The sequence below is a fragment of the Brachyhypopomus gauderio genome, chromosome 4, assembly GCF_052324685.1.
Source record: "Brachyhypopomus gauderio isolate BG-103 chromosome 4, BGAUD_0.2, whole genome shotgun sequence".
NCBI classification, from domain to species: Eukaryota; Metazoa; Chordata; class Actinopteri; order Gymnotiformes; family Hypopomidae; genus Brachyhypopomus; species Brachyhypopomus gauderio.
The window spans coordinates 23,866,792-23,893,858 of NC_135214.1; the positions used below are offsets into that span (position 1 = coordinate 23,866,792).

General features: G+C 46.3%; 1 protein-coding gene across 1 annotated transcript in view; it reads left to right on the forward strand.

Annotated features, from left to right (window-relative positions):
- mtor (mechanistic target of rapamycin kinase) overlaps positions 1 to 27,067 on the forward strand; it is an 83,259-nt gene that overhangs the window by 42,658 nt on the left and 13,534 nt on the right. The window contains 9 exon segments of the mRNA XM_077003182.1: positions 7,047 to 7,122; positions 11,076 to 11,215; positions 13,279 to 13,379; positions 14,130 to 14,245; positions 16,605 to 16,682; positions 17,567 to 17,674; positions 19,737 to 19,862; positions 21,018 to 21,149; positions 22,394 to 22,509. Of these exon segments, the coding sequence (XP_076859297.1) occupies positions 7,047 to 7,122; positions 11,076 to 11,215; positions 13,279 to 13,379; positions 14,130 to 14,245; positions 16,605 to 16,682; positions 17,567 to 17,674; positions 19,737 to 19,862; positions 21,018 to 21,149; positions 22,394 to 22,509 (993 nt within the window).

Genomic DNA, 27,067 nt, shown 5'->3' on the forward strand with positions numbered 1-27,067 from the left:
CTCTCTCCATCTCACCCTCCCTCTCTCCATCTCACCCTCCCTCTCTCCATCTCACCCTCCCTCTCTCCATCTCACCCTCCCTCTCTCCATCTCACTCTCCCTCTATCCATCTCACCCTCCCTCTCTCCATCTCACCCTCCCTCTCTCCATCTCACCCTCCCTCTCTCCATCTCACTCTCCCTCTCTCCATCTCACCCTCCCTCTCTCCATCTCACTCTCCCTCTCTCCATCTCACCCTCCCTCTCTCCATCTCACTCTCCCTCTCTCCATCTCACCCTCCCTCTCTCCATCTCACCCTCCCTCTCTCCATCTCACCCTCCCTTTCTCCATCTCACCCTCCCTCTCTCCATCTCACTCTCCCTCTCTCCATCTCACCCTCCCTCTCTCCATCTCACTCTCCCTCTCTCCATCTCACTCTCCCTCTCTCCATCTCACTCTCCCTCTCTCCATCTCACCCTCCCTCTCTCCATCTCACTCTCCCTCTCTCCATCTCACCCTCCCTCTCTCCATCTCACCCTCCCTCTCTCCATCTCACCCTCCCTTTCTCCATCTCACCCTCCCTCTCTCCATCTCACTCTCCCTCTCTCCATCTCACCCTCCCTCTCTCCATCTCACTCTCCCTCTCTCCATCTCACTCTCCCTCTCTCTATCTCACTCTCCCTTTCTCCATCTCACCCTCCCTCTCTCCATCTCACTCTCCCTCTCTCCATCTCACTCTCCCTCTCTCATCTCACTCTCCCTCTCTCCATCTCACTCTCCCTCTCTCCATCTCACCCTCCCTCTCTCCATCTCACCCTCCCTCTCTCCATCTCACCCTCCCTCTCTCCATCTCACCCTCCCTCTCTCCATCTCACTCTCCCTCTCTCCATCTCACCCTCCCTCTCTCCATCTCACCCTCCCTCTCTCCATCTCACTCTCCCTCTCTCCATCTCACTCTCCCTCTCTCCATCTCACCCTCCCTCTCTCCATCTCACTCTCCCTCTCTCCATCTCACCCTCCCTCTCTCCATCTCACTCTCCCTCTCTCCATCTCATCTAGTTTCCTTCCATGATTTCTATTTGTTTTTAATCACACAACCAGCTCACAGGTTTTTACTCATCTTGAGATACGAACTAGTTTAATATCCAAATGTGGTGGACCACATGTGAGGGCCCAAACACAATACCTCTGAGTTCTATTGGATGTGTGGCAGTGATACAGTCATTTGAAACAACAGTACGGATGTTACTCCAGACACAGTACCAACTGGACTTCTCACTACACTTTATTTCTAGATTACCTCGAATGTTGCGTTTAGGACTCTGACTTGAGATCCGTGCTATCTTGACCCAGGCCTTTAAGGCTTCTGCTTTTCCATTCACCAAGAAGGGTATCTGATTTTTGTTATGTCCCTTCTTATTCCCTCTGAAATATTTATTGAAGAGTGTGGCGAAGATGACTTACTACCTGTCTTCTGCGTTTTCTCTCGCAGCTTACGGAGCACATCCCTTCTGATGACTGGTCGTACTTTGATGCAAGTTCCATATGATGCCTGTCTCGTGTGTGCTGTGTTGTAGATAATATATACGGTTTTAAGAGCTTGGCTAGACAGGCTGTCCTTGTGGAGACACTGAGGAGAGTTCCTGACTGACAAATGATCAGGTCGTGATGACGGGGTTCACCTGCAGCCCTGCTGATTCTCTAGCACTATTTGCAAGGTGAGACGTGTTATTTTCCATGGAGCTTTCTGCACAGGTCGTTGCACAAGCCTTATTGGCACATCATAGTTGGGTTTTATTGTGGTAGTGTGTGAGAATATAAAAAAAAACAGGATCCTTTCCAAAAGCACGACGCCATGTTACTGGGAATATTCATTGAGGCACAGAACTGGCTCCTTGTTCAAGACTGCTAGACCCACAATGTGTGGCTTATAAAACCAGCAAACTCTCTGAACCTATTCTTTCAATTCCAAGACATATGTTTATCTAATCTTCTCAGACTGTATATCATTTTGTTAGATTATTAAGTTGTAGTCAAAAGGTTTGTCTTCCCAAAGTAAATTGACAAAGCACAAAAAGGCCTTTGTAAACCTGTTTTAACTTAAGAAAAATGCTAATATAAACTCTAAAATTACACATGAATAGAACATTGTTTGAATGTCACATGGTCTTCATATATGATTTGGTTATGCTTATATATATATATATATATGGTTACGGTTATATATATATGGTTACGCTTATTTATAGGGTTTGGTTACGCTTGACAATATATCAGAATATTTGCACTGCCAAGAGCAATGGTGATCAAGAACTAATTTATTTAATGTTTTAGATTTTTTAACCATTTGTTTCTCAGAATGATATTAAACATATAGAAATATCATCACTGTGAATACATCTGTTCGTACAAATCCAGATAACTTCAGACAGTAAAAAACATTTTTCTCACAACTCCGTTTGTTCAATATAGAGTGATTGATTCCCTATCAATCCCCAAGTGTATAGACCCCTATCATAAATACAGACTCCTCTCTGATTAGATGTATAGACCCCTATCTTAAATACAGACTCCTCTCTGATTAGATGTATAGACCCCTATCATAAATACAGACTCCTCTCTGATTAGATGTATAGACCCCATCTTAAATACAGACTCCTCTCTGATTAGATGTATAGACCCCTATCATAAATACAGACTCCTCTCTGATTAGATGTATAGACCCCATCTTAAATACAGACTCCTCTCTGATTAGATGTATAGACCCCATCTTAAATACAGACTCCTCTCTGATTAGATGTATAGACCCCTATCATAAATACAGACTCCTCTCTGATTAGATGTATAGACCCCATCTTAAATACAGACTCCTCTCTGATTAGATGTATAGACCCTTATCTTAAATACAGACTCCACTCTGATTAGATGTATAGACCCCTATTTTAAATACAGACTCCTCTCTGATTAGATGTATAGACCCTTATCTTAAATACAGACTCCACTCTGATTAGATGTATAGACCCCTATTTTAAATACAGACTCCTCTCTGATTAGATGTATAGACCCCTATTTTAAATACAGACTCCTCTCTGATTAGATGTATAGACCCCTATCATAAATACAGACTCCTCTCTCATTAGATGTATAGACCCTTATTTTAAATACAGACTCCTCTCTGATTAGATGTATAGACCCCTATTTTAAATACAGACTCCTCTCTGATTAGATGTATAGACCCCTATCTTAAATACAGACTCCTCTCTGATTAGATGTATAGACCCCTATTTTAAATACAGACTCCTCTCTGATTAGATGTATAGACCCTTATCTTAAATACAGACTCCTCTCTGATTAGATGTATATACCCCTATTTTAAATACAGACTCCTCTCTGATTAGATGTATAGACCCCTATCTTAAATACAGACTCCTCTCTGATTAGATGTATAGACCCCTATCATAAATACAGACTCCTCTCTGATTAGATGTATAGACCCCTATTTTAAATACAGACTCCTCTCTGATTAGATGTATAGACCCTTATCTTAAATACAGACTCCTCTCTGATTAGATGTATAGACCCCTATCTTAAATACAGACTCCTCTCTGATTAGATGTATAGACCCCTATCATAAATACAGACTCCTCTCTGATTAGATGTATAGACCCCTATTTTAAATACAGACTCCTCTCTGATTAGATGTATAGACCCTTATCTTAAATACAGACTCCTCTCTGATTAGATGTATAGACCCCTATTTTAAATACAGACTCCTCTCTGATTAGATGTATAGACCCCTATCATAAATACAGACTCCTCTCTGATTAGATGTATAGACCCTTATCTTAAATACAGACTCCTCTCTGATTAGATGTATAGACCCCTATTTTAAATACAGACTCCTCTCTGATTAGATGTATAGACCCCTATCTTAAATACAGACTCCTCTCTGATTAGATGTATAGACCCCTATTTTAAATACAGACTCCTCTCTGATTAGATGTATAGACCCTTATCTTAAATACAGACTCCTCTCTGATTAGATGTATAGACCCCTATTTTAAATACAGACTCCTCTCTGATTAGATGTATAGACCCCTATCTTAAATACAGACTCCTCTCTGATTAGATGTATAGACCCCTATTTTAAATACAGACTCCTCTCTGATTAGATGTATAGACCCTTATCTTAAATACAGACTCCTCTCTGATTAGATGTATAGACCCCTATTTTAAATACAGACTCCTCTCTGATTAGATGTATAGACCCCTATTTTAAATACAGACTCCTCTCTGATTAGATGTATAGACCCCTATCATAAATACAGACTCCTCTCTGATTAGATGTATAGACCCTTATCTTAAATACAGACTCCTCTCTGATTAGATGTATAGACCCCTATTTTAAATACAGACTCCTCTCTGATTAGATGTATAGACCCCTATCTTAAATACAGACTCCTCTCTGATTAGATGTATAGACCCCTATTTTAAATACAGACTCCTCTCTGATTAGATGTATAGACCCCTATCTTAAATACAGACTCCTCTCTGATTAGATGTATAGACCCCTATCATAAATACAGACTCCTCTCTGATTAGATGTATAGACCCCTATTTTAAATACAGACTCCTCTCTGATTAGATGTATAGACCCTTATCTTAAATACAGACTCCTCTCTGATTAGATGTATAGACCCCTATCTTAAATACAGACTCCTCTCTGATTAGATGTATAGACCCCATCTTAAATACAGACTCCTCTCTGATTAGATGTATAGACCCCTATTTTAAATACAGACTCCTCTCTGATTAGATGTATAGACCCCTATTTTAAATACAGACTCCTCTCTGATTAGATGTATAGACCCCTATTTTAAATACAGACTCCTCTCTGATTAGATGTATAGACCCCTATCATAAATACAGACTCCTCTCTGATTAGTTGTATAGACCACTATCTTAAATACAGACTCCTCTCTGATTAGATGTATAGACCCCTATCTTAAATACAGACTCCTCTCTGATTAGATGTATAGACCCCTATCTTAAATACAGACTCCTCTCTGATTAGATGTATAGACCCCTATTTTAAATACAGACTCCTCTCTGATTAGATGTATAGACCCTTATCTTAAATACAGACTCCTCTCTGATTAGATGTATAGACCCCTATTTTAAATACAGACTCCTCTCTGATTAGATGTATAGACCCCTATCTTAAATACAGACTCCTCTCTGATTAGATGTATAGACCCCTATCATAAATACAGACTCCTCTCTGATTAGATGTATAGACCCCTATTTTAAATACAGACTCCTCTCTGATTAGATGTATAGACCCTTATCTTAAATACAGACTCCTCTCTGATTAGATGTATAGACCCCTATCTTAAATACAGACTCCTCTCTGATTAGATGTATAGACCCTTATCTTAAATACAGACTCCTCTCTGATTAGATGTATAGACCCCTATCTTAAATACAGACTCCTCTCTGATTAGATGTATAGACCCCTATCATAAATACAGACTCCTCTCTGATTAGATGTATAGACCCCTATTTTAAATACAGACTCCTCTCCGATTAGATGTATAGACCCTTATCTTAAATACAGACTCCTCTCTGATTAGATGTATAGACCCCTATCTTAAATACAGACTCCTCTCTGATTAGATGTATAGACCCCTATCTTAAATACAGACTCCTCTCTGATTAGATGTATAGACCCCTATCTTACGGGCAGTCATGGCCTGGTGGTTAGGGAACTGGTCTTGTAACCGGAGGGTCGTGGGTTCGATTCCCAGACCTGAGGCCATGACTGAGGTGCCCCTGAGCAAGGCACCTTAACCCTCAATTGCTCACTTGTATAAAAATGAGATTAAGAATGTAAGTCGCTCTGGATAAGGGCGTCTGCCAAATGCTGTAAATGTAAATGTTAAATACAGACTCCTCTCTGATTAGATGTATAGACCCCTATCTTAAATACAGACTCCTCTCTGATTAGATGTATAGACCCCTATCATAAATACAGACTCCTCTCTGATTAGATGTATAGACCCCTATCTTAAATACAGACTCCTCTCTGTAACTGCTTTCAAGTTTCTCACCTCCTGTACTGATACCCCCACAAATCCATTAAAACTTCTAGAGTTTTGCAGATGTACAGACAGACATCGGGTTTGTACTTGAAAAAAAATACATCCATGCATTGCATATGAGTAGTTCCAGATGGGGAGGTTTCAAGTAAGTATTAAAGGAATCAAGTGCCTGACAGAGAAACAGATGATGGTTAATCAGTCTCGTTAAGCAGACAGCCTCTAGTTCATCGTTCTCAGGCATCACCAGCCCACGACTGTCTAATATTTTCAAAGCGTCAGATATTTTGCAGGAGAATTGAAGACAAAATTGCTCATTTAAGCAATGAGGAGGCACTAGGACTGCAGCCATTTTGTGGTCCAGTTTGACTTTGTGACTATGGAAATGTCGCTTGGCAACATGTCTGATAAACGTCACTCAAGGATGGATGGCCAGACAGTTAATCCAACCAAGCTCTGTGTGTTTTACCTAAAGAAATTTACAATACAAATTCCCCTCAGGATTGTTTACATGTCTGATTAACTCCAATCAACATCTATATAATTAACCCTAATCAAGACCATTCTCTGTAATAGTGTAATTGGACGGTCACTTGCACTTTATGCTACTGTACATGTATAAGTCACTGCAGACGTTTCAGTCTCTATTGAGGTCTGAAGCCCTCTGAACGGCCTCTTCACAGTACCGACCCTGCTCTCCACATGAGTCCTGCCTCATCAACCATGAGGTGGAGGTGGCGTCTGGGAATCCTTCCCCCCTTCTCTACGGTTCTGGTTGTTGTGTGTAGCTGACCCCCAGGCTGCGTCGACAGGCTCGGGTTCTGCCCCGCTCTGGTTCTGCCCGGGTTCTGCCCCGCTCTGGTTCTGCCCGGGTTCTGCCCCGCTCTGGTTCTGCCCGGGTTCTGCCCCGCTCTGGTTCTGCCCGGGTTCTGCTCTTCTCAAGATCTTCGCTCTGTCTCTCTTTCACAGCATCAACAACAAGCTGCAGCAGCCGGAGGCGGCGTCTGGGGTTCTGGAGTACGCCATGAAGCACTTTGGAGAGCTGGTGAGAGCCCTTCACCCTTCACCCTTCACCCTTCACCCTTCTGTCCATGTGTCTCCTCACCCATCAGCTGGATAAACTATTGGTAGCCCCTTGTTCTAAATCTCCTGAGTCTCTGTCTCCTTGTTCTAAATGTCCTGAGTCTCTGTTTCCTTGTTCTAAATCTCCTGAGTCTCTGTCCCCTTGTTCTAAATCTCCTGAGTCTCTGTCTCCTTGTTCTAAATCTCCTGAGTCTCTGTCTCCTTGTTCTAAATGCCCTGAGTCTCTGTCTCCTTGTTCTAAATGTCCTGAGTCTCTGTCCCCTTGTTCTAAATCTCCTGAGTCTCTGTCTCCTTGTTCTAAATCTCCTGAGTCTCTGTCTCCTTGTTCTAAATGCCCTGAGTCTCTGTCTCCTTGTTCTAAATGTCCTAAGTCTCTGTCTCCTTGTTCTAAATCTCCTGAGTCTCTGTCTCCTTGATCTAAATGCCCTGAGTCTCTGTCCCAGACCGCCTTAAAGTGCTTCAACGATCAACCTGTTCTCACGAAAAACTTACACAGTATTTTATAACTACTGCAACATTCTTTTATGTCCAAAATCCTGGTGAACGCTGCTTCTGTCTAACTTCTTTAGAGAAGCATGACCCAGAGACAGCTCTGTTAAGAACTGAGTGCTGACTGTAAGTATGTCTCAGTATTGGTGCTATTGGATCATAGTGCAACTTTGAACTACACACAGTACTGTGTAATTACTGTGTAATTGGATCAGAGAAAGACGAGACATCCACCATGCAGGATATTACTAGAGATATCCCCATTATTGACCATATTTTATTACCTTCATATGTGCTATATGAGGAGTTGATTCATTGTTTTAATATTACTTTCCATTTTTATGCAGAAGGCATAGTTATATTGATTTATGTAATGCAGTGACTTCTGAATTATACATTATGCAGTGTCTTCTGCATTATACAGAATTATACAATCTATTGGACTACATTGCAGCTTGGAAGGACTGGTTTTCTGGTAACTTTTAAAGACACAGTTCTTTAAAATTAATGGCCATGATGATCTTTTGAAAGATATGTAGTCAGCTCTTTGGGGCACTCATAGCAAGAGTTAATCCTTCTCCAAAAACACTTGAGTATTATTTTTGACTCTGTTACGTTTCTCATTGCATATAAAGAAACATTTTCAGTCATGCTTTTAAAACGTTTTTTTTTTCTTTTCTTCAAAGTCAGACATATGCTGTCAGTGCAGGACACGGGACGAGTGGTTCACGTGTTTGTGTAATCTCGTTTGGATTATTGCAATGTCTCTTTTTGCTTGCCTTAGTCAAGGGGCATTGAATAAGCTCCGGCTGATGGAAAACTTATCCACTCGTCTTTTTCCTGGGACGAGGCATGCCGAGCACATTAGTCCAGCGCTGGCTTCACTTCACTAGCTATCAGTGAGGTATAAGATCGATTTTACATGGCTGGTTCTCACTTATCAGTCACTGCCGGGTTATATTCATGACCCACCAATGCCTTATGTTGGTGGGAGGCTGCAGAGGGCCTCAAAAAAGAGCATAAGATAAATCTAACACAAGTGTGTGGAGGAATTTGGTCACTGGGGCCCTGTGTTCTCAGTGGGATCTTTAAACCTTGAGGAGTTTGAGTTATGCTCGGTGAGAGAAAGTAACAATATGGCATAGCTCTGGACAACAGGCAGACATTTGCCTGAGATCCATTTATTTGCAGGAAGCTTCTAGTTTGATGATGAAGGTGTTCCTCTTAGACCACCTCCGGGTGTCCACAGTGATGCAGTCCAGGTATGAAATGGCACCAATAAACAATGTTGCGCCTTGAAGATTGCAACTAGTTTCCACATCTGCTGTATAATCCAGCAGACAGGATCTCTGTCTTGAGACCCGATTGCTTCTCTGTGCTGCCTAATTGTTTCAAGACCTAATTGTACGAAGCCTCTGATTTCCCTCCAAAATGTGTATTCATGTGTGTCAGTTACAGGGAGAACTGGCTTAAGCTCCCGATAGCAGGACACACACCTGCTCTCCAAGAATCAAAAACTTTGAGTCGACTCCAGTGGGCATATGGAAGCACGTTTAACACTAAGCAAGATGCATTTACAGCCACTTGTTTTCATAGCTTTAGAATCAACTTTAATGTACTGACTAGATTGAGCTCCAGACGGCTGATTGTGAAACCATTGTCAGTGTTCCAACCACAATGTCCACCTCTTCAGTGTTCACCTCTTCAATGTTCACCTCTTCAATGTCCACCTCTTCAGTGTTCACCTCTTCAGTGTTCACCTCTTCAATGTCCACCTCTTCAGTGTTCACCTCTTCAATGTTCACCTCTTCAATGTTCACCTCTTCAATGTTCACCTCTTCAATGTTCACCTCTTCAATGTTCACCTCTTCAGTGTTCACCTCTTCAATGTTCACCTCTTCAATGTTCACCTCTTCAGTGTTCACCTCTTCAATGTTCACCTCTTCAATCTGCCATCATAGAATCCACTTTCCTTGGTCCTGCTTTTTCATAATATATGTAATGACATGCAAAAAAATTACAGGTGATGGAGAACACATTTGGGTTCAGCATGAACACATTTGGGTTCAGCATGAACACATTTGGATTCAACATGTATTTTATCACAGGAAGAATAATTTTTGTTGCTCAGTGTTATCCAGTATTTATCTGGACAGTTCTGTCAATGTTTTGTTATTTTCCAACATCCAGTACACCAGTTTTAGTGGTAAATTGCACCTGTAAGTCAAGTGAATGGTGAACAGTTGGTGAAGCTTCAGCATTGAGCTGAGGACCCCATTGAGCTGAAGACCCCATTGAGCTGAAGACCCCATTGAGCAGAAGACGCCATTGAGCTGAAGACCCCATTGAGCTGAAGACCCCATTGAGCTGAACCTTTTCTTTCCCTCTGGGAGTTTTTCTTAACTTGTCAGTAGATAGACTGCAAAAGGTCATGTCAAAATTCTGCTGCAGGACAGTTTCCAGAAAAACAGCCAGAATGAAAATGTCACATTGTGGATCCGAGTCATAAAGTCTTAGAATATGCAGCATAGTTTGTTTTCTTTTCTAAGGGAGTCTTTGAGGTTGAGTACGCTCGACAAGCAATATTAAATTAAATAGGAATGACAGAGGGAGATGTAATATGGAGTAATATCACGCTAATAGTTCATCCTGTTCCACACTCATAACAGAAAAGCCTGCTTGTCTAGTTTCATATTTCATATTGAATATGTGCAATGTGAGTTTTGTGAAAGTGTCACCAAAATACAGCATGTCCCACCAGTAAGGAAACTGCATGCAAAATAGAAACTCATTCTCATTCAAGTGTTAACATGTGTTTGTTTATCTGGAATTACACTGTCGACACCATGTAAAACCAGTGTATTCAGACTTTAGACCTCCCAGTGAGAGTCCTTCTGATTTATTTTACTTTTGCTTAAAGAAAATAACAAGAGATCATCAGACTTCGGGCTGATTTGTGGACTGAGGCGTGTTGAGCTGTGGGGGGTTTGTGCTGAAACAGGAGCTCTGTGCAGTCTTTCTGGACACTGCTCCCAGCCTTCTATAAACAAACCAGTATTTAAATTGCCATAGGAAGCTACCACACCCGCTGGCTTCAAGATTACACCTACTTCTTCCTGGTTTGGGGCTTCCAAGTAGTTATACTTTTGATTTATAACTGAGTCTGCTGTGATTTAACTGGAACCACATAAATTCACTGAATGTTGTTTTTCCACTTTCGTTTATATAAATTTAGTGGAATCAGTCCCTAAATTATATTTTTCCACTTTCATTTAATATTAATTTAGTGGAAGCAATCACTGAATCTGCTATGTGGAAAATGTCATAAAATGTCATTAAAAAGTAAAGTTTACATTCCAGTCCTATAGAGAAATGGTGACGTGCTTCTAAATCCATTTGACCACACTGCCTCTTCGGCCCCTTTAGGAGATCCAGGCCACGTGGTATGAGAAGCTACACGAGTGGGAGGATGCGCTAGTGGCCTACGATAAGAAGATTGACATGAACAAGGAGGACCCCGAGCTCATCCTGGGACGCATGCGGTGTTTGGAGGCTTTGGGCGAATGGTGGGTGAATCACATCACAGATATGGGTGCACAGTAGTTCACATCCCAACATGAAGGACCTTTCTGCTGTCCTCTCTGTGATTGTATATACAGAGAAATTGTTTTGACAGTTTTTTTTTTTTTCATTATTGATTGAGTATTTGAGTTTGGATGATGTGAAGTAGCATATTGGGACATTGCCTACTTAGATCAACAGTGTCAAAATCTAGATCTTTAATTAAGAAATACAAACTAAAATGGAGTTTATCATAGCACTCGAAAAAAACAACGTAATGTTTACACCTCACCCCCTTATTGTGTTCAGACCTTGTTTAGCATCTGATTGCCATGATTAATAGGATTGTTTGAGTAGAAATATGAATCAACAGCCAGGAAATGGAGCTGTGGACACTTTGTCCTTGAACACTTCGTTCCTATAGCAGCAGAGCTCGACTGAGTAGGACAGAGTGACTGGGCATAAAGAACGGAGCAAAATACCAACCACTTCCTGTATCGCGAGCGGCACTCGGATGCACTCTGAGCTGTGACTCAGTCCGCGGGCCACCTCAGAACTTTTCCAGGAAGGTGTCTAGGGGTCGTCTGATTCTGATGGGGGAACTGTGGGGGCATTAAAGGTCTCGGTGGTGTTTTTTTGGACAGTGAAGAACACCTTACAGCAGTGTTGAATCCAAAGTATAGAAGCTTAATACCATATGATTAAAAGTTGGAGAAGGTAATAAGTTACCCTTGTGGAAAATAAGAATTCTTATTCTTTTTATTTGAAAAAGCGCTAAATATTTTACTTACAGCCAACCATTAAAATATCCTTACCCTCGGTTTAGCATAACTGTAAAAGATTCTTTTTTTAAAACGTTATAATGTATTATATTAATATGACACGGGAGTTTGTTTGAATTTAGAAGAATGATTGCCCTGAAAGCCATGAAGGAATCTTGGCAGGGATGTCTCCTGGCCTGCAGTGCCACACGTATGGACAGTGTCTTTCCTCTGTTGCTGAACCCCATTACCAGCAGAAATGTGCTCGAAAGGTTTCGTTTTTTCTGCTTATTTGTATGATCAGTAGCAGAAAGAGTTCTGCTGGTCTTAAGCTTGGTTTTTGTGTATGCGATTTTGATATTTGTGTGCTTAGGTTGGTGGGAAGCGTATCTGCTTTTAAAAGTTTTACGTTAAATTTATAGCTCACATTTTATGATGTGCTATATTCTAAAGCCTCATTATTCAAAACTGACTAAAATGCACAACAAAGCTCCCATAAATTTAAACTCCTTTTCATAAGCATATGTTGCTAATAGAACCTATACGTGTCCATAGACTAATATTTTTAAAAATTGGCCTCAGAGACTCCTGGATAAATCATATGATTCTACAGATTTTATGCCCATGACTGTGTTTCACTCTGTGATTAGTCTCCCTATGTGTTTGTGTGTATGTGCATCTGTGTGTGTGCGCACGCACGTGCGCGTGTGTATCGGGGTGTGTGTGCACCAGTGTGTGTGTGTGTGAGTGTGTGTGGGTGTGCGTCTGCATGCACGTTTTGCTCATGCACATAGAATGAGCTCTGTTTTTTCAAGCCCATATAACATGTCCTCCAGACAGCTGTGAAAGCGTTTCCTTTGCCCTCTCCCCCTAAACTGAGGGCCATTTCACACTGCTAAACGGCCCTGGGGCCTCGATCTCCCATCCCAGAGACCTACATGGTCTGCTCAAGGGCCCCAGCCCTCACTTCCATACCCATATGGGGCTTGTGCAGAGGGGCCGCTCATTTTTACGGGCTATGAGACTGTGCTATGAGGTCGTGTCGCTTTGCAGTTTATCAGAGCCAAGGTCACACTGGCCAGTGACGTCATGGTAAGATCTCTCCCAAACACGCTCACAGTGGTGAGGAGGGGCTGTGGCCCTCTGCTCTCTGCGTCTCTGGTGTGTTTCATGAACTGCAGGTGTGGGCTTTCAGTCGGCCACTTCAACTAACCCTCAAACTAGGTGTTGGGCGTTGACTAAGAAGGAAATGGCGATTGCAAACAAGCCAAGGAACCGACGGCTGTGTGTGTGCTGTGATCTTCCAGGGGTCAGCTGCACCAGCAGTGCTGCGAGGAGTGGACCCTGGTCAGCGAGGAGACGCAGGCCAAGATGGCACGCATGGCGGCAGCGGCGGCCTGGGGTCTGGGTAAGACACGCTCCAGCCTCCCTCCGACCAACACCGCGTCTTCAATATGGCTATGCCACTTACGTCTTCACGAAAACTCCCATTCAACATGCAATACGTTTACACGAAGGCCAAATGCTCCACTTGTGAACTTATGCTTGAGTGAGACGCCGTTTAGTTAAAGAAGGGAAAATAAATAGCCTGATAATGCGTAAACTTTATGGGCAAAATGGGCTCTGACAGCAGAAACCCCACTTCTCCTTCAATCATCTCCAAGATGACATTTGTGGTCGGCCCGATCGTGTCTCCGGCGGGCTTCTCCTACGTCTTGGAGCAGGAGAGCTCCTCGCTGTCAAAGACCTGACCGCCAAGAAGGACCCGCTCGTTAAGACGCGCTTTCTGCGTCTCCCCGAGTCAAACCATGGCTCGTGTGGAATCAGTTTGCGCTACAGGTCTACTGCGCAGTTTTGCCATCATTAGTGTCGCATGGCTTAACGCACAAGTTAAGAGGCTGGACTGAAGAAGTCTGTGATTTCTTTAGAATCAGAAATACAGGGATTTATTAGTCACCTGAATGTGTAATTGTTTTGCTAAATAAACATGCATTCTGCCAATTTTCTAACATGAACCCAGCAATCACACCTCAGAGCTAATAAACAATAGTCATTTCTTGATATGTTTGTGAACTGCCCGAGTATCGTAATGCATGGAGACTCTTAATTTTTTCCTCAGGATTTTTCTATATTTGTATATGTGTGTTTGTGTTTAAAGGGCACTGGGACAGTATGGAGGAGTACACCTGTATGATCCCCAGAGACACTCACGATGGAGCCTTCTACAGAGCGGTGCTGGCTTTGCACCAGGACCTCTTCTCATTGGCTCAGCAAGTGAGTGACAGCTCTGATCTTCACTACGGAGAAGGTGGTTGGATTCAGAGCTACTTTGCACCTAGTCATGCAGCTACTCTCTCTCCAGTCATACTTTAACCAAAGAAACTGAGCTAATCTACAGGTTTCCGAACTGAAGCACTGCCATCGCGTGACTGACGTGTAACGTTTATGTAAAGCTGGCATGTTGATCTGGGATTTTTTTTTTTGCGTCTACGATTTCATTTGACTGACAGTTTAACATTGTGTCTGAGACCCCATGTCTGGATGTTTGCCACTGAACTTCCCAAAGAGAGCAGCATACCTGCACGGTGAGCTCAAGGCCTCCAGGGTGCCTGGCCGGTGAGGCTCCACCCCTACACGCTTTTGCCATCCCCACCTGTACTGTTTCTGGTAGGTGTCACTGAGGTCACCTCAATCAAACCCAGACCACAACTTCTACCCTCCCTAAGCCAAAAAGGAAGACAGCCATTCACCGCGGGCCCTGCTCATGCAGAACCCCAAATGTGATCCAGATGCAGGAGTATTTGTTAGGGGCCTCAGGTGGGTTTACCTGACACGGCTGGTAATCCCCTGTACCCAGGAAGTCTGCCAGGCCTCCTGTATTCACGGCATATGGTAACATTACCGTCTCAGGAGAAGTCAAAATAGGGACACGGTCTCTTCTCTGTGGTCAGTACACCTTACTGTCCTTAGACCAACACTAGCCTGTAACACGCCTGGAAAATACCGCTGGAGCCAGAGATGTGTCCTAAACACACACAGTACCGTTCATGCCTGAAACACAGAGCAGGTTGGGAGTGTTTGACATATCCCTGCCGTGTTGGGTGTCTCCTAGGCCACGCCCACCGCACCTGGCCACACCCACCCTGCCTAGCCACGCCCCCGTCTCCCCTCAGGTCTGCGGCACCACCCAGTCACTCTCGGGTTTTGGCCGAGCTCACAGAGCGCAGCATTTGCTCCTCGCAGAGACACGCGCAGACCGAGTGTGTCCACACATCCCTCTGGCCCCAGGTCCACCACTCTGGCCCCAGGTCCAACCCTCTGGCCCCAGGTCCACCACTCTGGCCCCAGGTCCACCACTCTGGCCCCAGGTCCAACCCTCTGGCCCCAGGTCCACCACTCTGGCCCCAGGTCCACCACTCTGGCCCCAGGTCCACCACTCTGGCCCCAGGTCCAACCCTCTGGCCCCAGGTCCACCACTCTGGCCCCAGGTCCACCCCTCTGGCCCCAGGTCCACCACTCTGGCCCCAGGTCCACCACTCTGGCCCCAGGTCCACCACTCTGGCCCCAGGTCCACCACTCTGGCCCCAGGTCCACCCCTCTGGCCCCAGGTCCACCCCTCTGGCCCCAGGTCCACCACTCTGGCCCCAGGTCCACCACTCTGGCCCCAGGTCCACCACTCTGGCCCCAGGTCCACCCCTCTGGCCCCAGGTCCACCACTCTGGCCCCAGGTCCAACCCTCTGGCCCCAGGTCCAACCCTCTGGCCCCAGGTCCAGGCTGAGCCGTAATCGACGGGCGTCACGTTGAAACAGCAGCTGTCCCCTCCAGCTGCAGTGGTTCCATCTTCCTCTCCTCCTTTGTCTTGTGCTTTTGTTTGTTCTTGTTCTCTCTCTCTCTCTCTCCCTCTATCTACAGCAGTTTCTTTGTCGAGTTAATTGCAGCAGCATGGGGAATGCAGGCAGGAGCCCGGGCGAGAGATGGCGTCCGCCAGCTGGCGTGCGCGCAGTTACATAAATATCAGTAACGTTTGACTTTGATTTCCCAGCCTGCTCTGTGTTCTCTGCACGGCCTTCTGTCTCACAGAGACTCCGCTCCCACATCAGGAAGAGGCGTTGACGTCCAGCTGGAGTCGGCCTATCAGAAGGGGCGGAGGTGCTAGATCTCGTAGGCTTTTACCACGTGCCTGCGTGTTCGTGTGGTTCATTAGTATTTGAAAGCAGCGTTTTTCCCCCCCCCATCGTAACAATTTCAGACGCTCTCTTTACGACGAGAACAGGCACGGTAGCTGCTGGTTAAGGGTAAATGGTCTAAGGGGGCGACGGAACAGGTGTCAAATCTGAGCAGAGCACTGCTGGCTCCCTTCAAAGGGGGGAAAATGTGAGCGTCGACGTTGATTAGCCGCCTGTGACTTTACAGTGGAGTCACCACTCCAGGCCTGTGACCTCACTGGGCCGTGTGGACTGGAGCGATGGGAAGCAGCCCTGGCAGCTGATTGGGCGTAAATGCTTGTCCATCACCTAGAGAACCTCGCTGTAGTCCCTCCCATATGAACAGAGCTGCTCATCAGAAGATGTACAGGCTGTCTTGGTTGTTTTCATCAGGAATTTCACTTAATGTCCGTGTGTGCATTTTCAGTGCATCGACAAGGCGCGGGACCTGCTGGACGCCGAGCTGACAGCCATGGCTGGAGAGAGCTACAGCAGGGCCTACGGGGTAAGACGAGTCTCCCGTCTTAAGAACCCTCTCGTAAAGACTTCGGAAACCTCATTAAACAACTCGGGTCCGCTCCAGAAGACCAGCAGCTTGCAAGAGTTATAGGTGGCGTTATACTGATTTTATAGTGAGGTTCAACGTTACCAGAGGTCCTTCACATCAACCACACCTGGGCTCGTCTGAATAGAGCGAGTAGCCCCAGTGTTTAAACAGCCTGCTTGTCTTGCCTGTTTAGCAAACAAATCATTCACTTTTTATCCCCTACCACAGTCTCATGTGGTTTATGTAACAATAGCCGTAAATTTCCACACATGGATGGAAATGACATGAGTTGTTCCTCTATTGGGGTTGAATGAGTCAGACTTGGTTTGTTGATGTGTAGATCATTGTTCCGATGACAAGTAAATAAATAACGTGAATTGTATGTGTAATCTTATTTCATGTACCCAATCGCTGAAGCGTGGCTATTTTGGCGGCCCTGTCGGTCTTCTAGAAGACTGAAGCGTGTATGAACATAATGTAAAAAACCTGGTGGATATGTGTCTGAAGTGCCATGGTTGATGAGATCAGGGGGGGCCTGTGTCCCTGGGGGCCTTCTTCACATTCATTTGTGCCTATTTGTATGCAAGGGTAAAGTCACAACGAGGCTGAGTTTGTAGAACTTTTAATGAATCCGATGCTACACCATCTAGCCGCAATTTACCTAATTTACATGATGATCATATTTACCAACTACGGGCATAATAAAGTTAGCGTCTTTTTTTTGGGATGTGGCAGACTGAAATGATTATCTTTTACTATTTCATGCTCGTTCCGTCTGTCTCACTCTCACGTTCTGTCTGTCTCACTCTCTCCTTCTTTTCCTCCCTTGCCCTCCCTTTAAGGCAATGGTGTCGTGTCAGATGCTGTCGGAGTTGGAGGAGGTGATCCAGTACAAACTGGTTCCAGAAAGGAGAGACATTATCAGGGAGACCTGGTGGGAAAGACTGCAGGTAACCAGTAAAGCTCAACATCTGTTAGTGTATTGTTGCGTGTACGTCTCGTGACTCCTTCACCACCCACACGTCTCCAGTTTATGTTCCCTTCAAAGCGGCACTAGCCGCGTTCGTTAAAGAGTCTGCAAAGCATGTTCAAAACTGAAATAAAACTTAATAATGTGTCGGTTTGACAAAAATAAAGACCACCCCAATATATGGAAATATCATTTATATTTTCAACATCTGTTTCCTGTTTTTCATGTTCATTCGCCTGACTGTAGATAGCACTGGATTTCTCATCTATAGTATTTTAGTAGCTATAGACTTGCAGGGTTTATATATGCATGTTGATGTATTTTCTGCTGGGATTCTCATGCACAAGCATCTCTAGGGTTTACAGTGAATGGTCTGAGGAAGAGAAAGTATCCAGTGAGCAGCAGGAATCTGTGCCAAATGCCTTGTAGATGCCAAAGGTCAGAGGAGAATGTCCAGACTGGTTTGAGCTGGTAGAAAGGCAACGGTAACTCAAATTACCACTCACTACAACTGAGCTGTGCAGAAGAGCATCTCTGAATGCACAATACGACAAACATTAATGCAGACAGGACACGCCAACAGAAAACCACACCAGATGACACTTCAGTATGCTAGGCACGGGCTCAACACAATTTGGACAGTAGAAGATTGGAAACATTTTTGCCTGGTCTGATGAGTCTCTATTTCTGCTGCAACATTTGGATGGTCTGCAACATTTGGATGGTCTGCAACATTTGGATGGTCTGCAACATTTGGATGGTCTGCAACATTTGGATGGTCTGGTCAAAGTTTGGCAAAAACAACATGATGTCATGGATCATATCAGCTCAGGCTAGTGGTGGTGGTGTAATGGTGTGCAGGATATTTAACTGGAACAATTTGGGCCCCTGAACACCAACAGAGCACTGCTTGAACACCACAGTCAACACGGACCCGTCTTCGCATGGTTACGTCCAGCAGAACCACATGCCATGTCACAAAGCCCAAATCTAACCCAAATCAAAAATTGGTTTTGAACATGACGGTGAGTTCACTCTGCTCAAAATGGCGTCCACAGTCTCCACATCTAAATCCAATGGCGCTGGGATGTGGTGGAGTAGGAGATTCACGTCATGGATGTGCAGCAGACTAATTTGCAGCAGTTGTGTAATACGGACCAAAACGTTTCCAGCACCTTCTTGAAACTACATGAAGAATTAAAGGCAGTTGTGAAGGCAAAAGGGGGTTGAACCTTTGACATGTAAGTGAAGCCGTCAGTAGTGGATCTGTGAGGAATTATAATGACTCGTTACCTCATACGTGGGCCGAGCCAACAGATCTCAACGGTCTCATCATCGTCAGTGCTGACAGCAACGTGACTGAAGAAGAAGAAAACTCAACAGTTTCTTCTTCAGAGAACTTTTCAGAGAAAAGCTGACTTTGAGGAATCGAGTTAGTATTGTTGAATGTTGTCACAACATTATTACAAAAATAGATAAATCAGTCCACACCAACTAAATTACTTAAACTATCAAATAAAACTTTTCCACACCTGAATCACCAGGCCTACTGAAATGTTTCTGCAGCTACAAATGTAAAAGTAACCTTTTAGACTTCGTAATGTCTGCCTTATGTATACACACACACACACACACACACACACACACACAAATCCAGCTTGTGCACCAAGACGAGAGTGACATTTTCCTATCAGGATCCTCAAGCAGCTCCAGGCCTCCTTTGCCGTCATGATCTAACCAGCTTTTTTTTTTTTCCTTTTCCAAAAATGTTTCTGGCCTCCTAGATAGTAAACATGTGATGTAGAGGCTCATTTATGTGAAGCGTAACAGGAGTGGAGGGAGACCATACGTTCAGGTGCAGGATTCACTGATGAGCAGGAGGCCAACTCTCTTCCCCCCTGTCTGCACCAGCTGGAATCGTCAGCTCGTCAACCAATCAGATCGCAGTGTCCGTTTTGAGTTCTGTGGTTCCCATTATGCTTTATTAGTGGAGCGTCCTAGTGATTAGGACACTGTCAGATGTCATGTTGTGCTGTGTGCAGGGCTGTCAGCGGATCGTGGAGGACTGGCAGAGGATTCTGATGGTGCGTTCTCTGGTCATCAACCCCCACGAGGACATGAGGACGTGGCTGAAATACGCCAGCTTGTGTGGGAAGAGCGGCCGACTGGTGAGGGAACATTGTGTTCTAACGGGGCCAAACTGATGCTGGTATTGATGCTGGTGGACCCTGACTGGTTTACTGGTATGCTGTTATATAGCAGTCCAGTGTGTCTTTTCCGTCAACAATAAATCCCAGTTCTGATCCCAGTTCATAGTCTGTGATAGACTAGCTGTCAGTTCACCAGTAAGAGTGATTTCCATACATATGACACTGGAGTCTTCTTGGTGCTGTTTTATTGCAAACTACCCTGCCAGCCCCAGTGGAGGCTGGGCAATGAAACCTTCAAATGCCTTTTCAATTACCAAGAGCTACAGTGAATCGGTCACTTGAAAAGTGCTTTTAAGCCCTATTGAAGTGCGATAACCAGAGCGATTTCAAACGTTTGCCTCTGTTTACATCTGTGCCGTCTTACTGCGACTCGGGTGAGCATAAATATTATTCTTCCGCGATTAGACAAAATCTACAGTGAGTTCAACTTCAGGCCAGTGCTTTATGTTTCGACCCCTCTGAAGCTGAAGACCCGGGGCAGGCATGACCTCACAGTGCCACTCACGAGGGCTGCTGAAAGATTGCGACAGATGAGGGGATGAAAGAGAGAGAGAATGACTGCAGTGTTCCTGAGTGACATGCATCCCACCAGTGGGGTCAGGGGTCACTTTACCGAACTGCTTTGTTTGGCTGTTTATTTTTGGGACGCTTGGTCTTCAGTGCAGTCCTTTCTAATGACTCTAAGATAGGCAGTGACTCTAAAGATAGGCAGCATTGTTTCACTGTGACTGTGGACTCCTGGAGCACATGTAGAGACTGATGGAACAGAAGCGGTGTGCCTCATCATTCTGGATCCTAAGACGCTCCTGATTTTGGCTTAATTTAGGAAAATCAAGTAACTCTGATTTTCAGAAATAAACACACCTTAAGACCTTCTAAGACCTTAAGATTTTCTGTAGATAACTGTAAAATGTTGGGAAGTGTTAGCCACCGGAGTGTTGGATTCTAGAGCAAAATAACTTCAGCCATGCCAGTGTGATTAAAGACATGCAAAACAAAGTGTTGGAGCAGTCATAATAATGATGATAATGGCAACAAATGTATTATGTCCAAGAAAAGGGAACAGAATGTTTTTCCCCCTAACCGTAGACTAACTCTGTCTTCCCTGCCCAGGCACTGGCCCACAAGACCCTGGTGCTGCTGCTGGGGGTCGACCCGTCCAAGCAGCTGGAACACCCCCTGCCCACGGCCCACCCGCACGTCACCTACGCCTACATGAAGTACATGTGGAAGAGCACACGCAAGGTGGGTCCACGCCCGGCGCCGGGCCTCGCGCCTCAGAACCGACCCCTTTGTTCCTTTGTTTTATTTGGTTTTGAGGGATTTTGTGTTCCTTGTTTAGGGTTTTTCTTCATGTTGCCATGGCGTCTCCTTTCCTGAAAGCGGCGTTTATGAGGCGCTTTTTTTTCCCTCGCCAAGCGCCGGCTAACGCGTGGGAACTCGTCCCGCGCTCCCTGCCGTGTTTGCCGGGTTACCCGAGGCGCGTAAACAAACGCTAGTGTTCTGAAGAGCGGTCCGTCTCTTGGCACACGTGTCATAGCTCAGCACCGTGCTGTAACGAAGCGGCTCTGTTTTACGCACGCCGTCCTCTCCTTACGTAAGTGTGGACTGTCCCGGCTGCTGAGTGTCAGGGCTGAGCTACCAAACGAAACGAGACGTAATGAAGCGGAAGAATGTGAGTGAACAACGTTCACGTTACGTAAGGCGGGGCGACTCCGATCCGTCGGAGGGCTGTCCCCTGGACGCCGGCCTGTTTGTCGTCTTGTGTAATCTCTCACTCATCAGATTTCCCCTGACATATGTTTTTGGCCTTCGTCTGATGATGATGATGATGATGATGATGATGTTCATCAGAGCAGGAAAAAGCTCCGTAGCTCCGTTTACGTCCCTCCCTCGTTATGCCTCCTGTTGCAGGAGCTCGTTAACCAAGTCTTACGTCTGTTGGAGATTACGTAAGTGTTAAACGCGCGTGCGCACTGCCTGTAGTCACGGGGCTCGCGTGGAGACCCTGACGCCAAAGCCAGAGAGACACGAGAGCCCCCCCCATCCCCAGACCTACACGTCCACAGTCACTATGGGTTGTGGTCACTTTCAAAGTGTGGGACTCCCAAACCGTTTCTGTGGCAAAGCAGTTGTATTTCCGGGGTGGATTCTGAACGCAATCCCATGGGATTATTACATGTGTGTCTGATTCGTTGCAGCAGTCAGAAGCAGAGTAAAGTGGTCTTTACTTTAACGCGTGCTGCGTGGTGCTTACTGCCTAGAACCACAGGGGTCTTACAGCTCAGCCCTTCTGCAAGGTTAATATGCTCCAGGAACTTGAAGGAAGTCACTTAACAAATAATGTGTCTCTATTTCATATGGCAGAGTCTGCGTGAGAGTTAAAGAATGTAATGAACACCCCCCCCCCCCCCCATCCCCCCCTCCGTAACCATAACACCTCGTGGGTAACCATGGTGTTCGTTCTGTCCCCTCCCCCTCTTGTGCAGATCGATGCATTCCAGCACATGCAGCACTTTGTGCAGGCCATGCAGCAGCAAGCCCAGCACGCCGTCGCCGCTGACGACCAACAGCACAAGCAGGAGCTGCACAAGCTCATGGCCAGGTCTCACACACACACACACACACACATACATATATATATATATACACACACACACATATATATATATATATACACACACACACACACACACATATATATATATATATACACACACACACATATATATACACACACACACACACATATATATATACACACACATACATATACACACACCCGCACACACACACTCACACACATATACACACACACACACAAAGCACCTTTTGTCCTTTAATTTGGTGCAACATACAGGTTTAACCTGCATGCCTACGGCCGAGACACTGATGGCCTTTCAGTCTTGCTGCCGTCTACCAGAAAATCTTTCCTATTCAACAGTGGTCATTCCAAACCCATACATCAGAAATGAAACCTACTCGTCCCCAGATGGTTTGGGTTGTGGGGTTGAGAGTGCAGTTCTGGGGTTTTCTTTGAGAAAGTGTCGTGCATAGTTTATTTAAACAATTTCTGTTGGGCATAGATTAAATTTCACTCCTTTAGCAGTTCAGAACAGAATATTATGTTGGATGTGTCTGCAACTTCCCGTCTTAGTGTAACCCTCTCCCTCTGTCTCTCTCTCTCTCCCTCCATGTCCCTCACTCCCTCTCTATCTCTGTCCCTCTCTCCCTGTCCCACTCTGTCTGTCCCCCCCCTCACCCTCTCTCCCTCTCTTTGTCTCTTTCTTTAGCTCTCTCCTTTCTCTCTCTGATTGGTTCTGTTTGACCCTATTTGGTCTCTCGGGACCAGCCTCCATCTCATCACCCTTCACTGCCCTACTCGGGCCCGTTTATGTTCTGACGTGTGCTGTTAACACTTGCACCCACACCTGGCTGTGGCCCGGGCGTGGCACCAAGCTGCCCTCTCGCCCACCCCGGCCCTGGGTAACACGCTCGGGCACGACCTGCCCCCTGTCATGCTCCCCTCTGTGCTCATTTGGGCACCAATCCCCTGTTTCTGCTACACTGTGCACGCAGATGCACTTCATATGGTACTTGTGAAGACAAAGATGTTTGCTGTGGATGGGTGTTCCCCATCCAAGATGTTCAGGGGACTGACAGGAACACGAACCTCAAAGCCAAGAGGTTGCTTGAATGCAGCATGAGATCATGGAGGCAGAGGAAGCCGTGGGTTGACGGAGACGCTGATGGAGTCTCGTGACACTTTCCATAGCCAAACCGTAGACACAGATGTCCCTTAACCCTTAACTCGGAGCTCTCTCGGAGTTATTGGATCTGACTCGAGTCCAATCCTGCTCTAGTCAAAAGAACCTTATAGGCCTCACCATTCTCGTTAACGAAGCGCCGTACTCCACACGCCTCGTCTGACGGTGCGTTCATCCCGAACCACTTTCCCTCACGTGGCGCGGATGAGATCACGGAGGACGCCGCGGGGGCCGCGGCCAGGAGTTGCTCATTCATGTTGTGACCGTGCAGCATCCGTGGAATTTGACTGGAGGAAACATCTGTGCGATAAGACGCTGCACCTCCCCCGCCCCAGACACTCAGGCATACTTTCACCCCAAATCAGGTCGGCAATGATGGGTGCCCAGGAACGACGCACACCTGGTTCCCTCCGCACGGTCCTCTCAGGAATTTTCTGCTGTCTGTCTGCTGTGGTTGTTTGCCTGAGCCAGGCACTCAGGAACAGATCAGACCTGCTAGCCCATCCCCCGCAGTTGAAGAAGAACATAATAGTAATTTCCACAGTCAGCTATTTAGCGTTATATTTTCTGCTTCCGTGAAAATGTTGAGAAATTCCCAGAAACAGTTGTTGTGGTGTTTGAATCCTAATTTTGGGACATTTTCAATGTCATCCAACATGCACAGCAGCACCGTGAATAATGCCACAATTTCATGCCGCCATCCATGCAAAGTCAACGACCGGCTTAACCCAAACGGGACAGCTCCACTTCGTCTAACGCATTTTGGCTGAGAGAGGCGTGCCACCAAATGCAAACATGCTTATTTGCTCTCTTGGGTTCCTATGGACATTGCGTCCATGTGGCTTGGCAAATTCACCTAGTCACACAGCCTGTTCTTGAAGAGCACAGCTCTGCACAAGATTCAGATTTGCATGTGACTCAACTGAATTACATAAAATTACATAACTCTGTGTACCATTACGTGTTCGCTGCGGTTTGGCGTGGTACACCGTATATCTCAGCCTCCTGGCTGGCCCTGTGTTTCACAGGGAGAGGCACTCGGGCCTGTGGGCGCACAGCCAGGTCATTCCTCTTAACACAAACACAGCTAGCCTGACCAAATCTCTGTGAGTCTCCGCCCGCTTCCGTGGAATTTATAGCAACAGGGAGCGCAAACGTGAATGGAGACATGGCGGTACTTCGCTGTACACGTGACCACGTGAAAAAAGACAGCATCCTGGACGCTTTCGTTTCTCCTCCATGTCTTGTGTAAGAGTATCTAAGGACGTCCTCTCTGGCTGTTTAATATGCATCTGAAACTTTCCACCCCTCTTTTTTTAAATCCTCAGTTTGTATCATTCTAGTCCTCGTGATTTTTTTATTGAAAACAGCTAACTGAACTATTTTCTTCTATGAAAAATAAGCTTTTATGGAGATACATAATAAAAGTATTCAGGTAACAGGGAATAGATGAATTACCTGGGAATCTGGGCAGTAGGCCTACACGATCATAAGAAGGTGCTTAGTGAAAAAACTCAACGGTAGCTGTGTAGCATGATCTGAAACATTCAGGATGTGTGTGTGTGTGTGTGTGTGTGTGTGTGTGTGTGTGTGTGTGTGTGTGTGTGGGTGTGTGTATGTGTGTGTGGGGTGGGGGGTGATTGAAGGTGCTTGTGGTCACAAATGCAGACTTGCAAGTACAATATGGACATTTTAACAAGAACTGAGGATGCCAGAAGGCAGAAAGTCAGAAAAACCATAACTTCTGCTGCACTGCGGTTCTTGGATTGTCTCAAGTAGTGAAGGTGTCTGTGTAAAAAACCCACCCTTTATGATTCTTCCCAAGTGAGGCAAAATTGGGAACACTGGAGACGCTTTCCACTCATGCTCTCTCAACCCTCCCCTCACTAGTCCCGCATTCCCTTCCCCTCGCGCCCTCTAACTAGTCCCGTATTCCCTTCCCCTCGCGCCCTCTCACTAGTCCCGTATTCCCTTCCCCTCGCGCCCTCTCACTAGTCCCGTATTCCCTTCCACTCGCACCCTCTAACTAATCCCGTATTCCCTTCCCCTCGCGCCCTCTCACTAGTCCCCTATTCCCTTCCCCTCGCGCCCTCTCACTAGTCCCGTATTCGCTTCCCCTCGCGCCCTCTCACTAGTCCCGTATTCCCTTCCCCTCGCGCCCTCTCACTAGTCCCGTATTCCCTTCCCCTCCCGCCCTCTCACTAGTCCCGTATTCCCTTCCCCTCGCGCCCTCTCACTAGTCCCGTATTCCCTTCCCCTCGCGCCCTCTCACTAGTCCCGTATTCCCTTCCCCTCGCACCCTCTCACTAGTCCCGTATTCCCTTCCCCTCGCACCCTCTCACTAGTCCCGTATTCCCTTCCACTCGCGCCCTCTCACTAGTCCCGTATTCCCTTCCCCTCGCGCCCTCTCACTAGTCCCGTATTCCCTTCCCCTCGCGCCCTCTCACTAGTCCCGTATTCCCTTCCCCTCACGCCCTCTCACTAGTCCCGTATTCCCTTCCCCTCGCGCCCTCTCACTAGTCCCGTATTCCCTTCCACTCGCACCCTCTAACTAATCCCGTATTCCCTTCCCCTCGCGCCCTCTCACTAGTCCCCTATTCCCTTCCCCTCGCGCCCTCTCACTAGTCCCGTATTCGCTTCCCCTCGCACCCTCTCACTAGTCCCCTATTCCCTTCCCCTCGCGCCCTCTCACTAGTCCCCTATTCCCTTCCACTCGCACCCTCTCACTAGTCCCGTATTCCCTTCCACTCGCGCCTTCTCACTAGTCCCGTATTCCCTTCCCCTCGCGCCCTCTCACTAGTCCCGTATTCCCTTCCCCTCGCGCCCTCTCACTAGTCCCGTATTCGCTTCCCCTCGCGCCCTCTCACTAGTCCCGTATTCCCTTCCCCTCGCGCCCTCTCACTAGTCCCGTATTCCCTTCCCCTCCCGCCCTCTCACTAGTCCCGTATTCCCTTCCCCTCGCACCCTCTCACTAGTCCCGTATTCCCTTCCCCTCTCGCCCTCTCACTAGTCCCGTATTCCCTTCCCCTCGCACCCTCTCACTAGTCCCGTATTCCCTTCCACTCGCGCCCTCTCACTAGTCCCGTATTCCCTTCCCCTCGCGCCCTCTCACTAGTCCCGTATTCCCTTCCCCTCGCGCCCTCTCACTAGTCCCGTATTCCCTTCCCCTCACGCCCTCTCACTAGTCCCGTATTCCCTTCCCCTCGCGCCCTCTCACTAGTCCCGTATTCCCTTCCACTCGCACCCTCTAACTAATCCCGTATTCCCTTCCCCTCGCGCCCTCTCACTAGTCCCCTATTCCCTTCCCCTCGCGCCCTCTCACTAGTCCCGTATTCGCTTCCCCTCGCACCCTCTCACTAGTCCCCTATTCCCTTCCCCTCGCGCCCTCTCACTAGT